The following is an 18,510-nucleotide window of genomic DNA, read 5'->3' as shown; positions in this document are numbered from 1 at the left end:
TGGCTTATGCTAGGGAGGTGGATTAGGAGTCACCTGGTTGTATGCACACGCTTGCGAGTGTGTGTGGCAGGGGCCGGTGGGAGTGTGGAATTTGCCTATTTTTAAAGCCCACCCACACCCTTATTTGCAGATGTTACTGTATCTCTGATTCCTAAGCCATTCTGGGGTTCTGCAGCGTATATTACAGTGACTGCTGGTAAATGTGTAATTGGCTATCCAGGGGAATACAAGCTCTAATTTGTGGTGTTTGCTGATTCACATGGTGTCAACATTACCACCACAGTTGACTTCAAGTTACCATCATGACATCACTGAGCATGGATTTTATAAATCCCTTTATCTCCTCCTGTAATAAGACTCAGGTCTCAGCTGTGACTGAGACCCCACTCCATTCTTTCCACAGCTTGGTTGTTCATCTCCTCTTTTCTTTACAAAAGATGCATGTTCTTCCATTACTAAGCAAGTTCATTTTGAGTTTCTGATACTTGTTACTAAGAGTTATGTTTTTTAAATTATGAGAATTTCTTTTTCTAAAGCCTGAACTTTCCAGGGTCTCCTTTCGCATAATAGTGGCTTATCATGTTTTAACTGAGAAAATACAGATGGGCAAAAGGATACTAAGAATGCAGTAGTAACTTACACAAATGAGCTTTTATCATGTCAATATGTATATATAAAGTATTTGTACAATAGGGGTCCTTGCATGTCCAAGGCATTATTTGGTATATAAATGATGCTTAGTAACCATACACATTTGCAGATTCCTTGAAATAACTCTTAGCCCCACTCTCCTGCTCCCAAACCCAGAGTTGTTTAGTTCACAGGTTGGGAGCCAATGGTTCAGATGATCTTTTCTCTGAACATTCTCATTCCCATGAGTTAAATGAGCTCTTTCTTGCCTTTCTCCAAGATCTAAGTGTGTTTCTTTTATCTTTGAAATATTCTTGAATCCATTCCCTTCTTTACATCTACTGCCAGTGTTCTAGTCCAGGCCCTACTTGCCCCTCCCATGTAGAGGCAACAGCTTTCTGTCTGGTCTCTTCTGTCTGTCCCTTCACCAATCCATTCTCTATACGGCAGCCAGAGTGCTCTTCCTGGTGGGGTCCTTTTCATGTCTGAAAGGCTGCTGCTCATGTGTCCAGCCATGAGGCATGGGATAGCTGTTTCCATCACACTCAACAACTTGTGTTCTGTAAACCTTTTGCCCAGGAGCTTGGGTTTGACCCAGTTCTTTGGTAGCAACAGCCTTTTTCTAGTAGATGGAAAACGTGTATGTTACCTACAGAACTTTGTTACTCACCCCTGCGATCCTCCTGGCCAGCATTAGCCACACCTCACCCCGGCATCCTGTAACACTTAGTACAGGCTTTGGTTCTGGACTTCTTACACTGTGGGCACTTAGGGGACAGGACCTTTCAGTTATGTTTGTACACCCCAGCACACTGACGAGTACCCGGGACATAGTCAATGCTCAATCAGTGTTAATTGAACAAATTGATATGGATTGGTGTGCTGGGGAGTATAGGTTTGAGACTAGTTCCCAAATGGGAGCTAGATAAGAAATGTGTGAGATACGGAAATGAAGTAAGAAAAATGTGTTGTTTTCCCGATTCTGTTTTTCCCATAGTATTTATATGGACTCTGGCATCAGGCTTGAGTTCAAATTTTGCTATGTGTATCAACTGATAAGCAAACAGAGAGGGCTGTGTGCTTGCACACCTTTATGTCTGAAAAGTGGATGGAAGCGATTATAACAGTGCTTCCTTCTCAAGATTGTTATGAAGTTAGACTGTGCATATTAGTGCATGTTAGTGCACAGTCTAACTTCAAGTGTGTGGCACAGTGATTGCTCAACAAATATTTGCAGCTGTTATTGTGAAGTTCAGTGCAGAAAAGGTAGAGGTCTCTGAGATCTGGATATCGCTGCAGGGTGGGGCTTAGGATCTTCACTGTGCTGCACTAAAAGAAAATGCAAATCTGACTCCAGAAGCCTTGGAGAATAATTTTGATCTTTTCTCTTAGAACAGCCTTTCTCAACCAGGGTTCATCTGGACCACAGAACACAGAAAGCGACTGGAGTGACTATTTTCTCAGTTCTCAGAATGTTACATCACTTACACCGTTCTAGATGCACGGGAGAGTATGTTCATTGTCTACAATTCAGGGCACGTAGGCTTCACTATCTCCAGTCCCCTCCGCTTTAAGAAAGGTTGCTCTGATACCCTTTGATGTTTCTTAGACCTGGTGCAGAGACTCAACACAGTGCATCAGAGTCACATCACTTTAAAGTCTTCTCTAGAAACCTCTCCCTCTTCTTAAACCTTCTCATAGTTGCTACAAATACCTCCCTTCCTCACCTGTAATTTGTTCCTTGAACAGTTTGTTCTCCATGTTGTGCTTATCACACAACTATTGACACGTGTTACCTTGCTTTTCCTGAGAGTCACACATCACTCCCCATCCCTGTGTGTTCTCCACTTCTGGAACTGCAGTGAGTATCTCCAAAAAAATTAATGCCAATAACTGACTAAACACCAAACATGGTTGATGTCTTTTTTTTTTTTGATGCACTTTTCTAAATCACCTGGCACCCTTGCTCCCTTCAAATAACTCTTCTTGACAAAAACTAGTTATCTGGGCACTTACTCTAGCTGTTCTGACTTGTGCTGCCGAGGCTTCCGTGAGACTGGTGCTGTGTGGCAGAGCAAGTCTGCTCCTCCTGGTGCCGCCCCTAGTTCCTGCTGCTCTTCAGCACTAACAACTCACGCTGCCTTCTAGAAAGGCAGCAGGCACCACCTTTTTAAATTTTTTTTTTTTTGATGGGCGTGGTGGTCATGATGTCTTCTGTTAGAAAGAATATTGGGAAGGAAACTAGCAGTGTCTGCCACAATTCACATAATGGAATATCATATAGCCATTACTTTTTGAAGAATATTTATTGACATGGGAAAATGCTCACAATATGTTAAAGAAAGCAGGATACAAATCTGTAAATACAGCATGATCCCAATCTTGTAGTAAAATAAATTATATATGCATAGAAAAAATACAGGAAGGAAATACACTAAAACATTAACAGTGATGATCTCAGTTTGGTGGGATTTGGGGTCAATTATTAATTTTCTGCATTTTCCAAACTTTCCACAATGAACATATATTACTTTTATAATCAGAGGGGAAGAGGTCAAGACAGGTGACACCTAGTCCTGGGAGGTGGCAAGACTGATGTGGCACTAAGGGGGTGTTTAGAGTCACTAGTACTGCCTCAGTCTCTGTCCTCATTTATTAAGGAGGGATAATAACACCTGCCCTGCCTGCCTCCCAGGACTACTGGGCATCTGAAAGGGTCACAATATCTGGTGATAGTTCCTCTGTAGCAGCAGCTCCAGTGCTTTATTTTAGGACACACACCTCCGTACCCTGCTTCCAAGGTCAGGAGAGTTGTGGGCAGAGGGGCCAGTCTGCAGCCTTGGTCCCTGGCCTATCCTAACAGATTCCAGGTCTTCATTGGAAATCCAGTGCTTCCCACACAAGTGGGAAGTTTCCCACTCATACTTCCACTCCAGGTCACTTCCCTGCTTAAAAACTTCTTTAAACTAGTTCTGTTGAAATAGTTATTGCTTAAAATGGCCTGAGAATGACCACCCTCCTCACCCCACTCTGTTCCCAGCATTTCAGAGCCCTAAGGAGGCACAGTGTGGGCCCAGGTGTGCTGTGGGGAAAAGGAAGGAGTGGTGCTGGGAATCAGGCCACCAGAGTTGGACTCTTCCTTGCTGTGACGTGGGGTAACTTTCACAAGCTTTCTGGAGAGGATCTTTCATATGCGATAAGGTGAGGTTACACGAGATAACATACATAAAAAGCCCAGCATGTAGTAAGCACTTAACAGATATTAGTTCTTTTTCCGTGTGCCAGATGAAGACACTCATCTTCTTCCCCGCAAATTCTCTCTTTTCAAAAACAAAGCTTAGTGCCCAGTGCAGAGAAATGCAAAATGAAACAGAATTCACTGAAAGCAGAAGAGCACAGCTACTGAAACAGGACTGTTCAAACACTTACTCTGCATAAAGAAAGCTGGTAAGATGGCATTTCATTAAACACATCTTCATTTAGTTAAGCTGACATGCATGCCAAAGCTATTTGATTATAGAAATTATAAAAATACTTTAAAAATGCATTTGTAGAATGAAATAACAAAAATACTTGAATTTTTTCTAAACTTTTTTTCACTTAATCTAAAATTATGAATTGCCCATTTCTTTTGCTGTTGGTTAAAACCTGGGTCACTCACTCACCTCTCCCTCAAATATTCTGGATGAAATTCTAACATGTATTGTCTTCTTCCTAGCCTTTTATAAAGCATTCTGGATTTAATTTCTTCTTTTAAAAAAAACTCAGGCTCACCAATATGAGAATTAGTCTATGGGCCATATTGTTAACACACACATTTTCTGGGTCAACTAGAGTATCCTTTGGTAAGGAGATAGTCCCAGATTTGCTCCGTCTTGAAGTTTTATTCTCATCTCACTATCTAGTTTTCAGTTGGCCTTTCTCTTCTTTCAGTATGCCTGCCTTCAATCTAGCAGCCTCTTTCTTTGCCATTTTTTGTGAGCTTCAAAGCCAGCTAATAAAACATGTTGGAAGCGTATGCAAATTTCAGTTCAGAGTCTAAGAGTGATATTCGTGAAGATCTCTCCCATAAGTAAGTCGCAAGAAGCTTTGTGACATCTCTTCTGGCAGCTGAAAGGCCTTTTACAACTCAATTCCCGAGTTTTTTGCTTTGCCAGAGAGGTAACTTATGGATAAATGACCTTTTCATAATGCTCCACGTACTTTACCTGTCCTTAAAAAGGCTATTAGAAGTGGGACAATGGATGTAAAAGCACTTTAAAAAGCATAAACTGTGAAATAGTATTGTTTAGCCCATGTATCTATAAAGAAACACACACAGATGGCCAAATTGAATCAACCCCAATGTTTTATTTAAAGTTTTAAAAGGCAGTGGTTAAGCACATTATGTATATATGTATATATATGAATGTATGTACGTGTGTATATACATACATATATATACAGGAAACCAACCCCTTTTCAACTTTAGCCGCTGATGAGCTAGGCCCACTGTCTAGTGCATGACTCACTTTCTACTTCTCCATAGGACCAATTCTAAAAGTAAAAATAAACAGCCTTTATCAGTTTAACAGTAACTAATTGTGTTTCTTTTTTTAAATAAATAAAGTTACTATTAAACTGATCACATATGGTAGGAACGTAGAACACACACACACACCAGCACACACACAGTTCCCAATTTAAAACGTGATGTATGAATGACCTATATGTACAAATGGGTGCTGCTGACTCCCCCACCCCAAGCAGAGGCCACGAAAGAACTCCCATTACTCAGGGAGTCCCCATTCTCTCTGCTGGGATGGAGGATGTGTGTGTTCCTGGCACCCCGGGTTAGGCCTCAGAATGCACACTCCCCATGCACTGATACAGATGGTGGTTCAGTTCTATGGTACTAGTGTTCAGGTACATTAGGGAATAAATAGGCATTTGTAGCTGCCTGAGAACTAAACCATCATTTGTAACTCTTCACAGGGAGACATGTATTCTGGGTTTAGCTAAGTGACATACAAACTTTTAGAGTATAATCAGTTTGTAAGTCTGAGGCTGTGTGTGTGTTTCCATATATTTATACAAAATTGATATGAAGAATGGGGCTAGGTTTATGGAGCAGCTGCTAGGCTTCCATTTGGTGAGTTCTGATCTAAGAAGTCGCTTGCCCAAGGCTTTATTTACCAGCTCATTCTGTTTCTCATGTGCCTCTGGCTGCTGGAGAGATTCAGAAGGGGCCACTCACACAAGTGAGGGGAAGGACATGGCTAAATCTTCTGCTAAGAATCTTGGCAAAAAGAATTGCCAGATTCAACCAGGGCCGCTTTGTAGAATGAAATCCTTCAATTCCATCCTGATGAAATGGAATTTTTTTTCTGCTTCTAGCCCCTGTAACCCTGTCTAACTGCAGCTCTGTATGAATGCCTCAATATCGCAAAAATCACAGGGTCACCTCTTAAATATGCTGGATTCTCAATGAGTAAACCAGTTAATGTGTTTCTAGCCAAAGCAAGGGCATAAATGTTTTAGAGAAAAGATTCCCCTGGAGCTACAGAGAAAAGATGCTGATAAAGCAATATTGAGAGTTGAGCAGGTGATGCTTTTAGTCTGTGTCAGAGCTGGTCTCTTCGATGACAGAATACTGGTTGAGTGCTTCCTCCAAAGGCGTTATTGTCCCATCAGGTTTTAGTCCCATTGGTTTAAGCAACTCCTCTCTAGAAAAAGAGATAAAAGAGAGAGAGAAAAAAAGTATTCACCAGCATCACACACACACCCCTCCCCCCCGCCCAAATCCACAACCTTTTAAAAAGAAAAGTCTTTAAAAACCAAAGTATTTTCCCTTGAGCTCTCTCTGTGTGTTTGTAATAGGAAAGATGAAAGGGGCACGGAAAGAAAAAGAGGAGATAAAAGACTTCATTCACACAGGCCAAACCTACTAAGCCAATTAAAAGTATGAAAAGTCAAGGTCTAAATGGGCTCAGGACAAGGAGCAGGTCTCTTCTGTTTTGAATAATTAACTTTTCTTTTTTTTCTGTTTGTGGATTGGTTTTGTTTTAGAGAAGTTGAAGCTACCAAAATTTCACCTGCCCCAGTGGCTGGAGCATACAATTAAATGGCTGATTTGATATGCATACACTTCATTCAATGGAATAAATCTATCGGTTTTGATTTTGCCTCTATCTCTAAGTGATACGTAAGTATTTGTTGATTCATTTCAAATTAGTTGGCCTTCCCCAACTCTCTCCCCGACTTTTCTTTCCTTCTCTCTCTTTCACTCTTTCTTTCCTCCTCCTCCTCCTCCTTTTTAAAAAACACCATTGCTTTTGTTTGTGGCAGTTTAATTATGGGATTGACAGCCATTTTAATCTCTTCAAAGCTCCTCAATGGCCGCTTTTCAGCTAATCCAATTATATCTACTCCACAAGTTACAGCCTCATCTAAAGATGATTAATTATTGATTAAGCCAATCAAAAAGCATTAGGAAAGATTTGTTTAATCTTTTCATAGGCTCTTATTTATTACATGGAGATTATGGTGAATGTACCTGTTGAGTTGCTAACTCCAGTCCTCCCATCCCTAAAAAGGTCAGCAGTGTACTTAGGAGTGGCCTTGAAGAGCCCCTATGAACTGCTTAAAACTTATTTATCACAGAAATGGGCATCACCCCCCAAAAACATGTCCATAACCAAAAACCCACATGGCAGCTGCTATAATGTTGCTGAGATTTGCATGGAAGGGAAATGACTCCCGCCTCACAGTTGTCCCTTAGGCCAGCAGAAAGCAGGGCTCCCTCCTGGGAAGGGGCAGTCACACAGTAGTGTAACGGTGTTACAGACACAGTGAAGCCTCCTGGGGAAGAGTGAGAACAGCTCAGTGGTCAATGGATAAGAAAACAGGAGCCTAATGAAGAGCTCTGGCTAGCTCCAGTAGACAACTTCGAAGTGTTTGAAAACTTTGTTTGGGAAATGTGAACGTCTGACAGGCTAAGTTGAGGCTCCTGAACATTATGAGGGAGGAAATGTGTTTCCCAATCCAAGAAATGGGGTCAGAATCATAGAACTTAAAGTTGGAAGGGGTCTTAGAGATCATTAAGTCCAACCCCCTTCTTTCATAAAGGAGACTGAATGACTCATCCAAGGTCACGTATCTAGTTGTAGAGCTGGACCTGGGACATGGGTCTCCTGAATCCCAGTCCAGTGATCTTTGCAGCCCACCGCATCTGGATTAATTGCCCTAACTGTAGTGGAGGAGCACACTGAGTTCATGTCTTCAACACCTGTTCAATGACTATGTGACAGGAACTATGTCATACACTGGGAAGAAGGGAAGACCAGGTACAGCTGCTGCCTTTGAGGAGCAAATACATGCAAAAGTCATTTTGAGCAGAATGAGGTAAATGCTGTAAGAGAATTATGAACAAAGAAGTGTGGCAGCTCCTGAGATGAAGCACTGACCAGGCTGCCTGGGGAGGGCACTGCCAAATGAGGTGTCAGTGAGTGGCCCTGTACTAGGCAGACAGGCACAGAGCGTTTCAGATAAAGGAGACTGTAAAGAGCTCTGAATGGTCCCACTGACGTGTGTGATTCGGTATCTTTTAGACCTTTTTGGATTGTGTCAGCTCATCTTTTGTATCTCTGGGGTCTCATGAAGCCAGGAAAAGGCCCAGTGTTTGGGGAATGGTGAGGTTCAATGAAGGAGGGGCAGGAGGTAAGCCTGCAAGGGTAGTTTGGGATGCAATAGTCAAAAATGTCTTAAATGCCAAAATAAGGAGCTTAGATTTCACTCTGTAAAGACTGTTTGATTACGTTTGTTTTATAAGAAAGTATCTCTGGCAGCAGCATAATAGACACTTTGGAATTAGTGGCAGATAGACAAGTCATTGGGGGAGTCATCATAATAGTGTGTGGGGGAGGAGACCGAGAGCTGGATTAAGTCTGATGTTGTGGGAAGAAAAGGCAACATTTCTGAGGTAGATGTCACCACTCACTGGGAGGAAAAGGGGTTGGAGAAGGAGAGTATTAAGTAGAGAGTTCCTGTTGTTTCAGCTCAGATGACCAAGTGGATGGTGACTCTATTCAATGGGACCAGGACATAGCAGATGGAGATTTGGTGGGGAGATGCTGATATACTTTAGGACCTGAAGAGCTTGAGGTGCCTACATGACAACCAGGTAGAAATGTTCAGTGGAGAGCTAGAAACAATGTTTCCATTAAAACTTCTCTCTAGCACTGACATAAATCATATCTCTATATTTTAAATAAATTCCTGGTTCTAACCGATTGTGCTAAAGGACTTTGTGATGTTGGATACTACATATTAACAACTGACACAAAAGGAGAAGAGGGAGAACCTGCTGGGAATGAAACACTGAGGGTCTGAAGGGGTTGGTAAACTCAGGTGTGGGGTAGGGACCGAAGGGTAGGGATAGGTAAAAGAAGGACTGGCAGATGGGACTGGAGAGATTCTATCGAGTGATAAACTGCTGGGTGGATATACCATCACTCCTGAGACTAACGCTACTGCATCTCTTTATGATAAAAAGATGATTCTGGGGCTAGCTACTAACTTGTATGAAGTATCTAGCACTTTCACATCTAAACCCAGGAAGAATATTTTCAAGTAAGTCTATCAGCTTTATCCCTGCTCCCTAATCCAATTACGGAAATAATTAAAAACATTAAATTAGTTTTATGGTCAAATTATAGGATTTCATTTGGAACAATGGGCCCATATTTTAATTCTTGTGAACTATTCTTCTCAAGCATTTACTTTCTGGGTGCTTTGTATCAACCTCCACTAAAATGGAAGCTTCTCTGAAGATATGAAGTATTTTCTTCTCCACATGGCTCTACTCTCTGTAGGAAAGGCGTCAGTGAACAATGGCCATACAATCATGCATTGTGCAAATGAATTAAGGCAGCAATGTGATGTCATGGAAAGAAAAAAAAGATCTGGAGTCAGGAAGTCTGTCTGAAGTCCTGATTCTCTTCCACTTACCAGCTGTGTGATCTTGGGCAAGCTTCCAAGTCTCAGTTTCCCTACCAGTGAAATAGGGGTCGTGATAATCCTGGCTGCACCTACTGACTAGCGAAGATGTAAGTAGTGGTAGTAATAATAATAAAAATGTAGACGAAAGACTTGTGAACCGTAAAGGACAAATGTTTGTTGTTATTATTGTGGTATAGTGAATAGCACATATGGGTTTTGGAGTCAGACGGATCTGTGCTCTAATTCTGGATCGATCAGTCACTAGCTGTAAGAACATGAACTCACTGAATTCAATTTCCTTATCTGTAGAATTAGGACAGGAACACGTACCTCACACTAAGTTGTGATGAGGGCAAAAGGCTACTATACATACAAAGTGTGTAGTATAACATTAGGCTGGAATGTAGTTAGAACCCACAAATTGCCGTTCCTGTCCCTCAGGTGCTTACAGAAGGTTTTCGCATGCTAGTTAGGGATTAAGTGGGGGAAGAATATGCAGAGGCAAATAAAAGACATGGTCCCTGTCCTCAAGAAGCTTTTAGTCAGTTCAGAAGATAAAACACACACACATTAAACAATATTGAAAGAATTACAGAACAGCAGATCAACAAGCTTGAGATGATTAACAGGCAGAGCCCTGCTTTCTTTAAGCTTTAAAATTTGTCAGTATACCCTTACTGTATTTGAAATTGGTTTTAAAGGAGATTTCTTGTCCTGTCTGGGAGCAGAAGGAGAGGATCATTTACAGATGTGTGACTGTTTGTTCTAATTGACCCCAGGTTTATTTCTCATACCCCCATCCTAACTTTTCTCATCTTCTTCCTCTATCCTTCCAACTAGCGGCCCACAAATATCAAAATGAAATATCTGATACAGAGATTCACTCCTAAAAGGCTTGATAAATGACCTGGTTGGGTTTAATTTATAATCTTGGACTACTTCATTTGCAATCTGTTGTATCTAGATCAGCAAGATGTGGACAAAGAATGGGAAGCTTTAATGAACACCACAGAAATATTCCTTCACCAGTCATATGGACTATGCACATGTGGGAGGGACACAGGAGGAGACAGGGATGCTGACCACAGGCTCCTTGCAGTAGGTGGACTCAGAGGCCAGACTGTAATGGCAGTGATGGACATGGATTCACAGGGAGAAAGGCATCCCAGAAGCAGAAGAATTAGTCAAGCAGAGGCACAGAAGCAAGAGTTAGTTTTGTGCAGGGACTGGCAAGCAGGCTGGCTCGGCTGAGATAAAGGAAAAAAAATAACAAAACAAAACTCAAAAGAGATGAGGTATAAAAGAGGATTTGAATGGAGACCTTAAATCCTAGGCTGACAAGTCTGGACTTGAGTACAAAGGTATTCTTGTTTTCTATTTCAAGAGCGCCCTCTTACCCTCCACTTCTAAGGATATTAAAAATAACTGTCATTACAAAGCTGGAATGAACTACTACTGCTCTGATATTTTAAAAAGAGAATGTCTATAAAGCGCTTTACTCAATTTTCATATCCCTATGTGTCTAGCACAGTGCCTTGCAGATAGCAGATCCTCAATAAGTGTTTGTGAGTTAAATTTAGTTGTGCTTGATATTATCTTTCATTTTCCTGAAGAGAAAAGGTATGGTGTCTAATGGGACTCCTAATGACTAAACCATGAAGAAAAACGCTGAATCTCTGGGTACAGATTCACATTCATCACCAAGATTTACAGGGTTAGAAACAGGATTAACATTCCACAGGAAATTCTGTATAATGCTTTCCAGAGATTTCTTGTTCTCTACTAGACTGTGAGCAACTTGAGAGCAGAGTCCATGTCTTCTCAGGCTGTGATTTGCCAGTATCTAGTACAGAACACAGCACACGGCAGGCGCTCAGTAAACATGGCATAAGTGGAGACCATTTGTCAGGAATCATTCTCATGTTATTTTAACTGTAATTATTTTCCTGATGAATTAATATCATCAGGTATTCTGACAGTTCAGCAGAAGTCAAGCCCCCTTTTCACCAGACAGCCTGGAATTCCCAACCATTAACTGGTATAGACTAGGCTTCTTCCATATGGGGCATCGGAAGACCTAGATTCTGGTCTCAGATGTTCCACTGACTTGCTAGGTGTCCTCGGGCAGGTCACTTGCCTCTCTGGGCTTGAGTCTCCCCATCTATAAAGTGAGTGGTTGGACAAGATGATCTCCAATATTCTACACTAATTTCAAGAGGCTAACTGTTGGGCTATAAAATAATTTTGATCTATTTAAAAAGCTGCTAGGTTTTTAAAGATACTCAAACTCATTATTACTAAGCCTTTGTTTCTAATGCAGATATTCTAAACCTAAGAGTCAAACACAGCATCCTACCAAACTGTCACAGACATACACCGAGACCAAAGCCCTTTCTGCAAGACTACCAGCATATCATTAAAATGATTACAAAGGGAAACCAAAGCAATGGCAAGTGCTACAAAAAAGGATCCAAATTCAATCATGGCCCTCAATAAACAGGCCATTTCATAAAGAGTTACTGGTCCTAAATTATGAAGGTCCTATCTAAAAAGGATGGCTATGTGTCAGATATATGTATATCATGGCAAAACGGAGATACTGTATATTGAAATGTGTATCAGGATTAAGATATTCACATAGCAACAACTCCTTCATACTTACCTTCAATGCTACACACAGGCCTTAACACAAGTTAAGACTGCCCTCGTATCAAAAAGTACAGTGATGTCTACTGGATAAAGAGCCCATTCTAGGCACTGTGACAGTATCATGGCGGGCTTCTCATCTGATCAGGCATCTGGCCAGGGAAGAGATAAGCCTCCAAGAATGTTCAACTGGAACGAAACATCATTTAGAAATTTGATCTTACTAAACGATAAGGAACCATAATCTACAAGGGCTTGGCCAGGCAAGAGGACACAGATAAAGCACGTCCAAGAAAGGAAACCCTATTTTGCCCCAGCCTAACCCTTGGGACTGCTAATGGAAACCAAAAAAATAATTTCTTAAAGAGCTAGGGATGGGAGATACGGAATTTACACCATATTTAAAATATTCTGGTCTGTTTTTTTTCCAGATATATTTTAACATTTTCCTGAGCCACCGTTTCCCTATAAGTATGGTATACTCTGGGATGCCTGGGCTTATATGACTTCTCAGAACCTTAGAGCAGGTTCGGCTTTTTAGGGCTTCTGGTTCCTATACGACTCTTTCCCCCAAAAATGACAGTGCAAAATTGGGGTTCAGATACTAACATACCCAATCGCACATTATAGAATAGGTCAGACGTGTATGTGTATAAAACACCTTACTTGACCCGAAAGCAAGAGAATACTCTTGCCCACAGCACATGTTTTTGTGCAATACAAACAAAACATTCAATTCAAGTGTACTTGTTGAAAAACAGGACATAATTAAGCAGTTGGTAAAATGCATTCTTGTTTCCCACTTGCAGATCTCCCAAGAGTCCCTTCGAATTTACCTATACGAGTTTCAGCTTCCCGCTTGCCACTTAGCTTGATAACGACTCAAAAATCATTCCCTTGTTTTCAAGGGCTCTTCTTTCTTGTCTGCTCTGTGTACTACAGGGCAGTATTGACACATGGAATTAATGACAGGGTCTGTAATGAAACAACAGTCATGCAAACACCAGTCTGCTCTTTTGATAAAACAGCATGTTAGAGACCTATTCACCTCCCTCTAATTGAGTACTGCATAATAGTTCCGATCCTTTTATATAACATATTTTGTTCTATGATTAGAAAAGAAGAAAAGGGGGGGAAACATATGAGGCACTGCTTCCTTCAATCACCCCCTGATTAATTCTCTGTTTTTAATGAGGGCGGCTGCTATTTAGGCAGGTTCTGTTACATACTTGTTTTGCTGACTTCTGTACAATGTATAACAAAACCCAAGACTGGATAATTGGGAACCATTTCTTAGGCACAGGATTCTTGCTCTTAATGTAAGGTTGACTTGGAAAAAAGAATCCTGACATTTTAAATTAGCCATTTCATATTTAATTCCTTTTCACATTTGAAAGATGGAATGAGAAATTAGTATATAAATAAAGCATTTTAATTAACATAGAGCTTTTAAAAAAATGCCTGTTAAAATGGATGGAGCCTGTGATAGCCCTGAGAAGGAAGCTCTGTAGTTCTTTTAAAGTCTGGGAGCGCATCTTATATCAAGATTTCAGCATCACTGGAATAGTTCATAATCCACTGAAGTATAATGGGTTTCCCAATAACTTGTGATATTCTTATAAATGTTTTCACCTCTTTTTTTCTCACAACAATAATATTATAACCTTTGGACTGGTTAAGATGTTCAGTTAGATACTGTAAAACTGTCCTTTAGGCTTGAACCCGGATCCTTCATCTTTCATCTAATGACTTCCCAGGGCTGACTGGTTATATTGATCTTTCACTAAGCCACTGACTCGGTAGGAATGAATGGTAAGGTAGCTTTTCCATAGCAAATTTGAGGTCTAGGCTACATCTTTGAAAGGATTCAGAGATCCTTCCCTCAGCCCTCATCACTGTGCTTTGGGATTGGGTACAATTGGGAAAGTAAAATATGCAACATAAAAATATTGTTACCCAAGACAAATGGATATGGCGTACAGTCACCACATCACCATGTCTTTCCACTTTATAAAGGTAATTGGGAATTGTCTATACCAGGGGTGTCCAATCTTTTGGCTTTCCCAGGTCACAATGGAAGAAGAACTGTCTTGGCCCACATAAAATACACTTAACACTAATGATAGCTGATGAGCTTAAAAAAATTGCAAAAACATCTCATAATGTTTTAAGAAAGTTTATTAACTTGTGTTGGGCCGCATTCAAAAGTGCCCTGGGCTGCGGGTTGAACAACTTTGGTAAACAGTCCCATAGGGAAGCCTTTTTTAAGTTAGGTTTTATTAATGTGATCACATGTATGAAAATTTATCAGAAGAGCCATAATCATTCTCTTTTAAAAAACAATTTAAAAACCTTGTATTAACACAGAATCATAGAAATTTTACTTGTTTCCTTCATAAAGCTTTGCTTTGTTTTTTGTTTTAAAATATGAGCTATTTATTTAGCATTTGACCTGATACCTACGAAGAGCTCAACTATGGAATGAAAAAGCAGTAACGCGTGTCCTCTAAATCTCAGTTCTCTTCTAAGGTAAATATGCTTTTGTGTTTTTCATTTATTTAAAATTTAGAGTGTCTTACTTAAAAATAATCAGACAACTTTTGAGAGCTGTTGGTAATTTCTCACAATAGCACACAATCTGGAGTCTCAAGACTGAGAACTGGACTTGGGTTAGTCAATCTTTGGTGCATTTAATCCTTGAAAAATACCTGATGCTATTTAATTCACAGGGCTGCTTTAATAATCAATGGAGATAACGTATACGGAAGCATTTTTTAAATCTTAAAGCACTATATAAATATTAGTTGTTTTTTTTTTTTTAATCACTGTTCACATTTCTGTTAGATCACATGCAAAGCTTCTAAAAATCTGTCACCCACTTCACAGTAAACAGCATGGTTAAGAAAATACAGAGAAAAAGAGATCAGGTATAGTACTAGAAGAATAAAGTTCAGTTTTATCTTTAAGTGGTTTAAAAAATTATTTCTTGGTAATTTATTTACAGAATTTTTCTACTCTGTTGTCCAAATTAACAAAATAAATATTAATAAGAGGTCAGCATGCCAACTGACACTATTGAATAAAGAGGTAGAAACAGAAGTTCTTAATGCTCTTCCCAATAAGGAAGACTTAAAAGTTAAAGAATGAGGAGAACTAAGAGCAAACAGCCAGTGGAGATGATTCTTACTTGATGTTCCTCTACTAGTCAAAACCCATTTCAGACAGTACTTTAACCAAGAGCTCAAAGTAGTTATTCCCACTACAGATCTAAAGAACAATGACTACAAACAGGCAACACACAGGTAAGCATGGCATCCTACTCAGAGGTGTCTAGCCGCTGGAAAGGTCCTATGTACAAACAGGCAACACAAAGGTAGCATGGCATCCTACTCAGAGGTGTCTAGCCGCTGGAAAGGTCCTATGTAACCTAAGGATAGATAATATCAAGCTTTTCAAATTCATCCTCCCCTGACACCTTAAGGATATATTAATTTAGCTGGATCCAAGTCCTCTTAATTCAATTTCCAAGCAATCTTACAGTGTATTTTAATGAGGTAGAACAGTACTGTCTAATAAAAATATAATGTAAGCCACAATGTAAGCCAAATGTATGTACTCTTAAATGTTCTAGTAGCCACATTGAAAAATAGGTAAAATTAATATTTTATTTAACCCAATCTATCAAAAATATTATCATTTCCATATGTAATCCATATTAAAAAAATAATGAGATATTTTCCTTTTTTTGTGCTAAGTCTCTGAAATCTAGTGAGTATTTTACAGTGATAGGACATCCCAATTTGGACTAACCACATTTCAAGTGCTCAAGAGTCATATATAGCTGTGGTTACCAGATTGGACAGGGTAGATCTAAAGAATTTTCTGATGAAAACAAGATCTTTATATTTTCATATCTATAGATCTTACAATGCTCTAAAAATTAGAACATGTTTATGAAATGTATCTGAAAAGCATTTCCTTGACTAACTTATCACAAAGGTAGGTGTAATCACAGTCGTTGATATTTTTGTAAGGAGAGTAAAATAACTTATTTATAAGAAAAAACTATGTATTTGCTATTTTTTGGTTATAAACTACCTATCTCAGCCTTAGTCAGTTTAAAATTAATCTTTTAATTAAAGGGAACTAATCTTATATCTAGTGCCTGCATTTATTTTAAAAGTCATGTTCCAAATAGTACACAATGACTGGCAAAAAAAAAAAAAAAAGAAAACAAAACAAAACAAAACACTTATTAGCTAAGGAGTAAGAAAAGGAAGAAATGGTAGAATAATTATCTTTAGTTTATATAAATTTTAAAACATAGATTTTGATGGCAGAATATATAAGCAAAAAGGCAATGTATCTTGTTAGACAGTGATGGGATAAGGTTGAATAAAGGATTAATTAGCTCTGGTTCCAATTTAGAAACTAAAGGGGATTAGAGAAATCAAAACAAAACTGTAACTTGAAATATTATTTCCCTTGGTTAGTTTAAGCCAGTCAACGCTGTCTCCTCTTTTCTAGACGAGGCACCACTATTATACACAAGTTGTGTGCAATAGCTAAGGCAAATGAAATTGTATTAGGCACAGTGGGCTTGCTTTAACTACACAATTTCCATTCAGATCTCCTGCTTGAGTTGCAGGGGCTTATTTTTTCCGAAGTCAGGGAAGGAAAGAGGAGGTGAAAGGGCAGGCAAATTTCATCCGCTTTTCCATCTCTGCCCCCACATTAAAAATGTCAAATGAGGCTTTCTATAATTTCATGCCTCAGGACTTAAATGTTTATATTTGATAAATATTACAATTATCATTCTATATTAAAGGAATTATGGACCCCAATATTTAAATAAGCCAGTCATGGCTCAAAGTACTTTATGGAATTCCTTTCTAGCCCTGAATTTTATGACATCTGGCCAAAAAATAGAACTGACAAAGTATACTTTAAAGTCTTAAACCATGTAAGTATTTTAAAGCTAAAAACTGCCCTTCAAATTTGGGGATCAGCTATTTTCATTATTTAATCATCACATACTGTGGAAACCATAAGATACAAGGCACTGTACTAGCTAGACATGATGGGATTTACAGGGTTCAGATTCTTTTCCAACTCTTTAGACCTCTAGGTGCACTGCCAATCCCCTTATCTACATCTATCACAAATATAGTCCTCATACTAAAAAAAAAATCACTTGGAATACTCTTAAGTCAGTTGGTATTCAATGGGAAGAAAGTATCTGAGCACTAATCTCTCCAATATCTTTGGAGATCTAGCTGAGAGAAAGCTGCTAAGGTGGTGAGCTCTTTGAGGCAGCGGCTATGTCCAGCATGGAGGCAAAATAGAAATGTAATTTTAACTTTTACATTGGTGGTTTTATAATTTTGGTAGTGAATAACATCTATACCCTACACCAGGCTCAGTAACAGTACCTGGCATGACCAACCTTAGTCATCATCACTTTGGTAAGTGCTTTGGCACGGGCCACTGTTGCTAACCACCATCCTGGTGCAGGTCCTTCACATCTGCTCTCCTATGGATGGAAAAAAGGAAGTGTCTAGTGTCCATTCATTGGCCACATCACCTCCAACCCTATCCTTTACTCACATGCCTTTCAATTCAGGTGCAGGAGAAAACCATTTCATTTTTGAGAAGGAAAGTTAATCAGACAAAGCTATGATACACTCTTAGCACAATAAAGACTTGGTTGAACGCAGAACGTCCTAGAGTGAAAGGGAGGGAACTAACCAATAGTACAATGCCGACAGGGTGATTAGAAGTGTTCTGGCAAACACTCACTATAACAGACAGACACAGTAGCACAGTGGACAGAGCAAAGGTCTTGAGTTCTGGAAAACGAAGGTCTAGTCTCACTTTTTTTAAATGAAACTAGAAAGAGAATGTATGTGAAAGTGTTTTATAAACTGTTAAAAGGAAATGAATTATCATCAGTTATTAGCTTGGAAATGCTTTGGGCAATTCTTTGGTACTTGCTTTCCCCAATGATAAATCTGATAACATACTAATCAAATAATGATAAAACCACCTGAGCTCTTTAGAGGAAATAAGTAGTATGTGACTATCCAAGACTTATGAACAAGATTAAATCTCTCTCCACCTGGAATGAATGGTCATTTTTCCATTTTTCTATTAAATACATCAAAATTCTAGGATCAGCACAAATGCTAGCTTTCCTGTGAAACAGTCCCTGAATCATCCAGACAGAATGAACTACTCCTTTTCCTGGGTGCTTAC

The 18,510-nt window shown here is 39.4% G+C and overlaps 1 protein-coding gene across 2 annotated transcripts in view; it reads right to left on the bottom strand.

Annotated features, from left to right (window-relative positions):
* Positions 1 to 2,921: 2,921 nt before the first annotated feature.
* RIC8B (RIC8 guanine nucleotide exchange factor B) overlaps positions 2,922 to 18,510 on the bottom strand; it is a 121,344-nt gene continuing 105,755 nt past the window's right edge. Inside the window, exon 9 of one of the 2 annotated variants that reach the window (XM_011935496.1) lies at positions 2,922 to 6,335. In XM_011935496.1, the coding sequence (XP_011790886.1) occupies positions 6,224 to 6,335 (112 nt within the window). In that variant the 3' untranslated portion in view covers positions 2,922 to 6,223. The remainder of the gene's footprint in view (positions 6,336 to 18,510) is intronic. The other variant, XM_011935489.1, reaches the window with a different exon arrangement.

The sequence above is a fragment of the Colobus angolensis genome, unplaced genomic scaffold, assembly GCF_000951035.1.
Source record: "Colobus angolensis palliatus isolate OR3802 unplaced genomic scaffold, Cang.pa_1.0 Scaffold10, whole genome shotgun sequence".
Lineage (NCBI taxonomy): Eukaryota > Metazoa > Chordata > Mammalia > Primates > Cercopithecidae > Colobus > Colobus angolensis.
The sequence above is the reverse complement of the archived record's forward strand: the minus strand, read 5'-3'. Positions and strand labels throughout refer to the sequence as shown.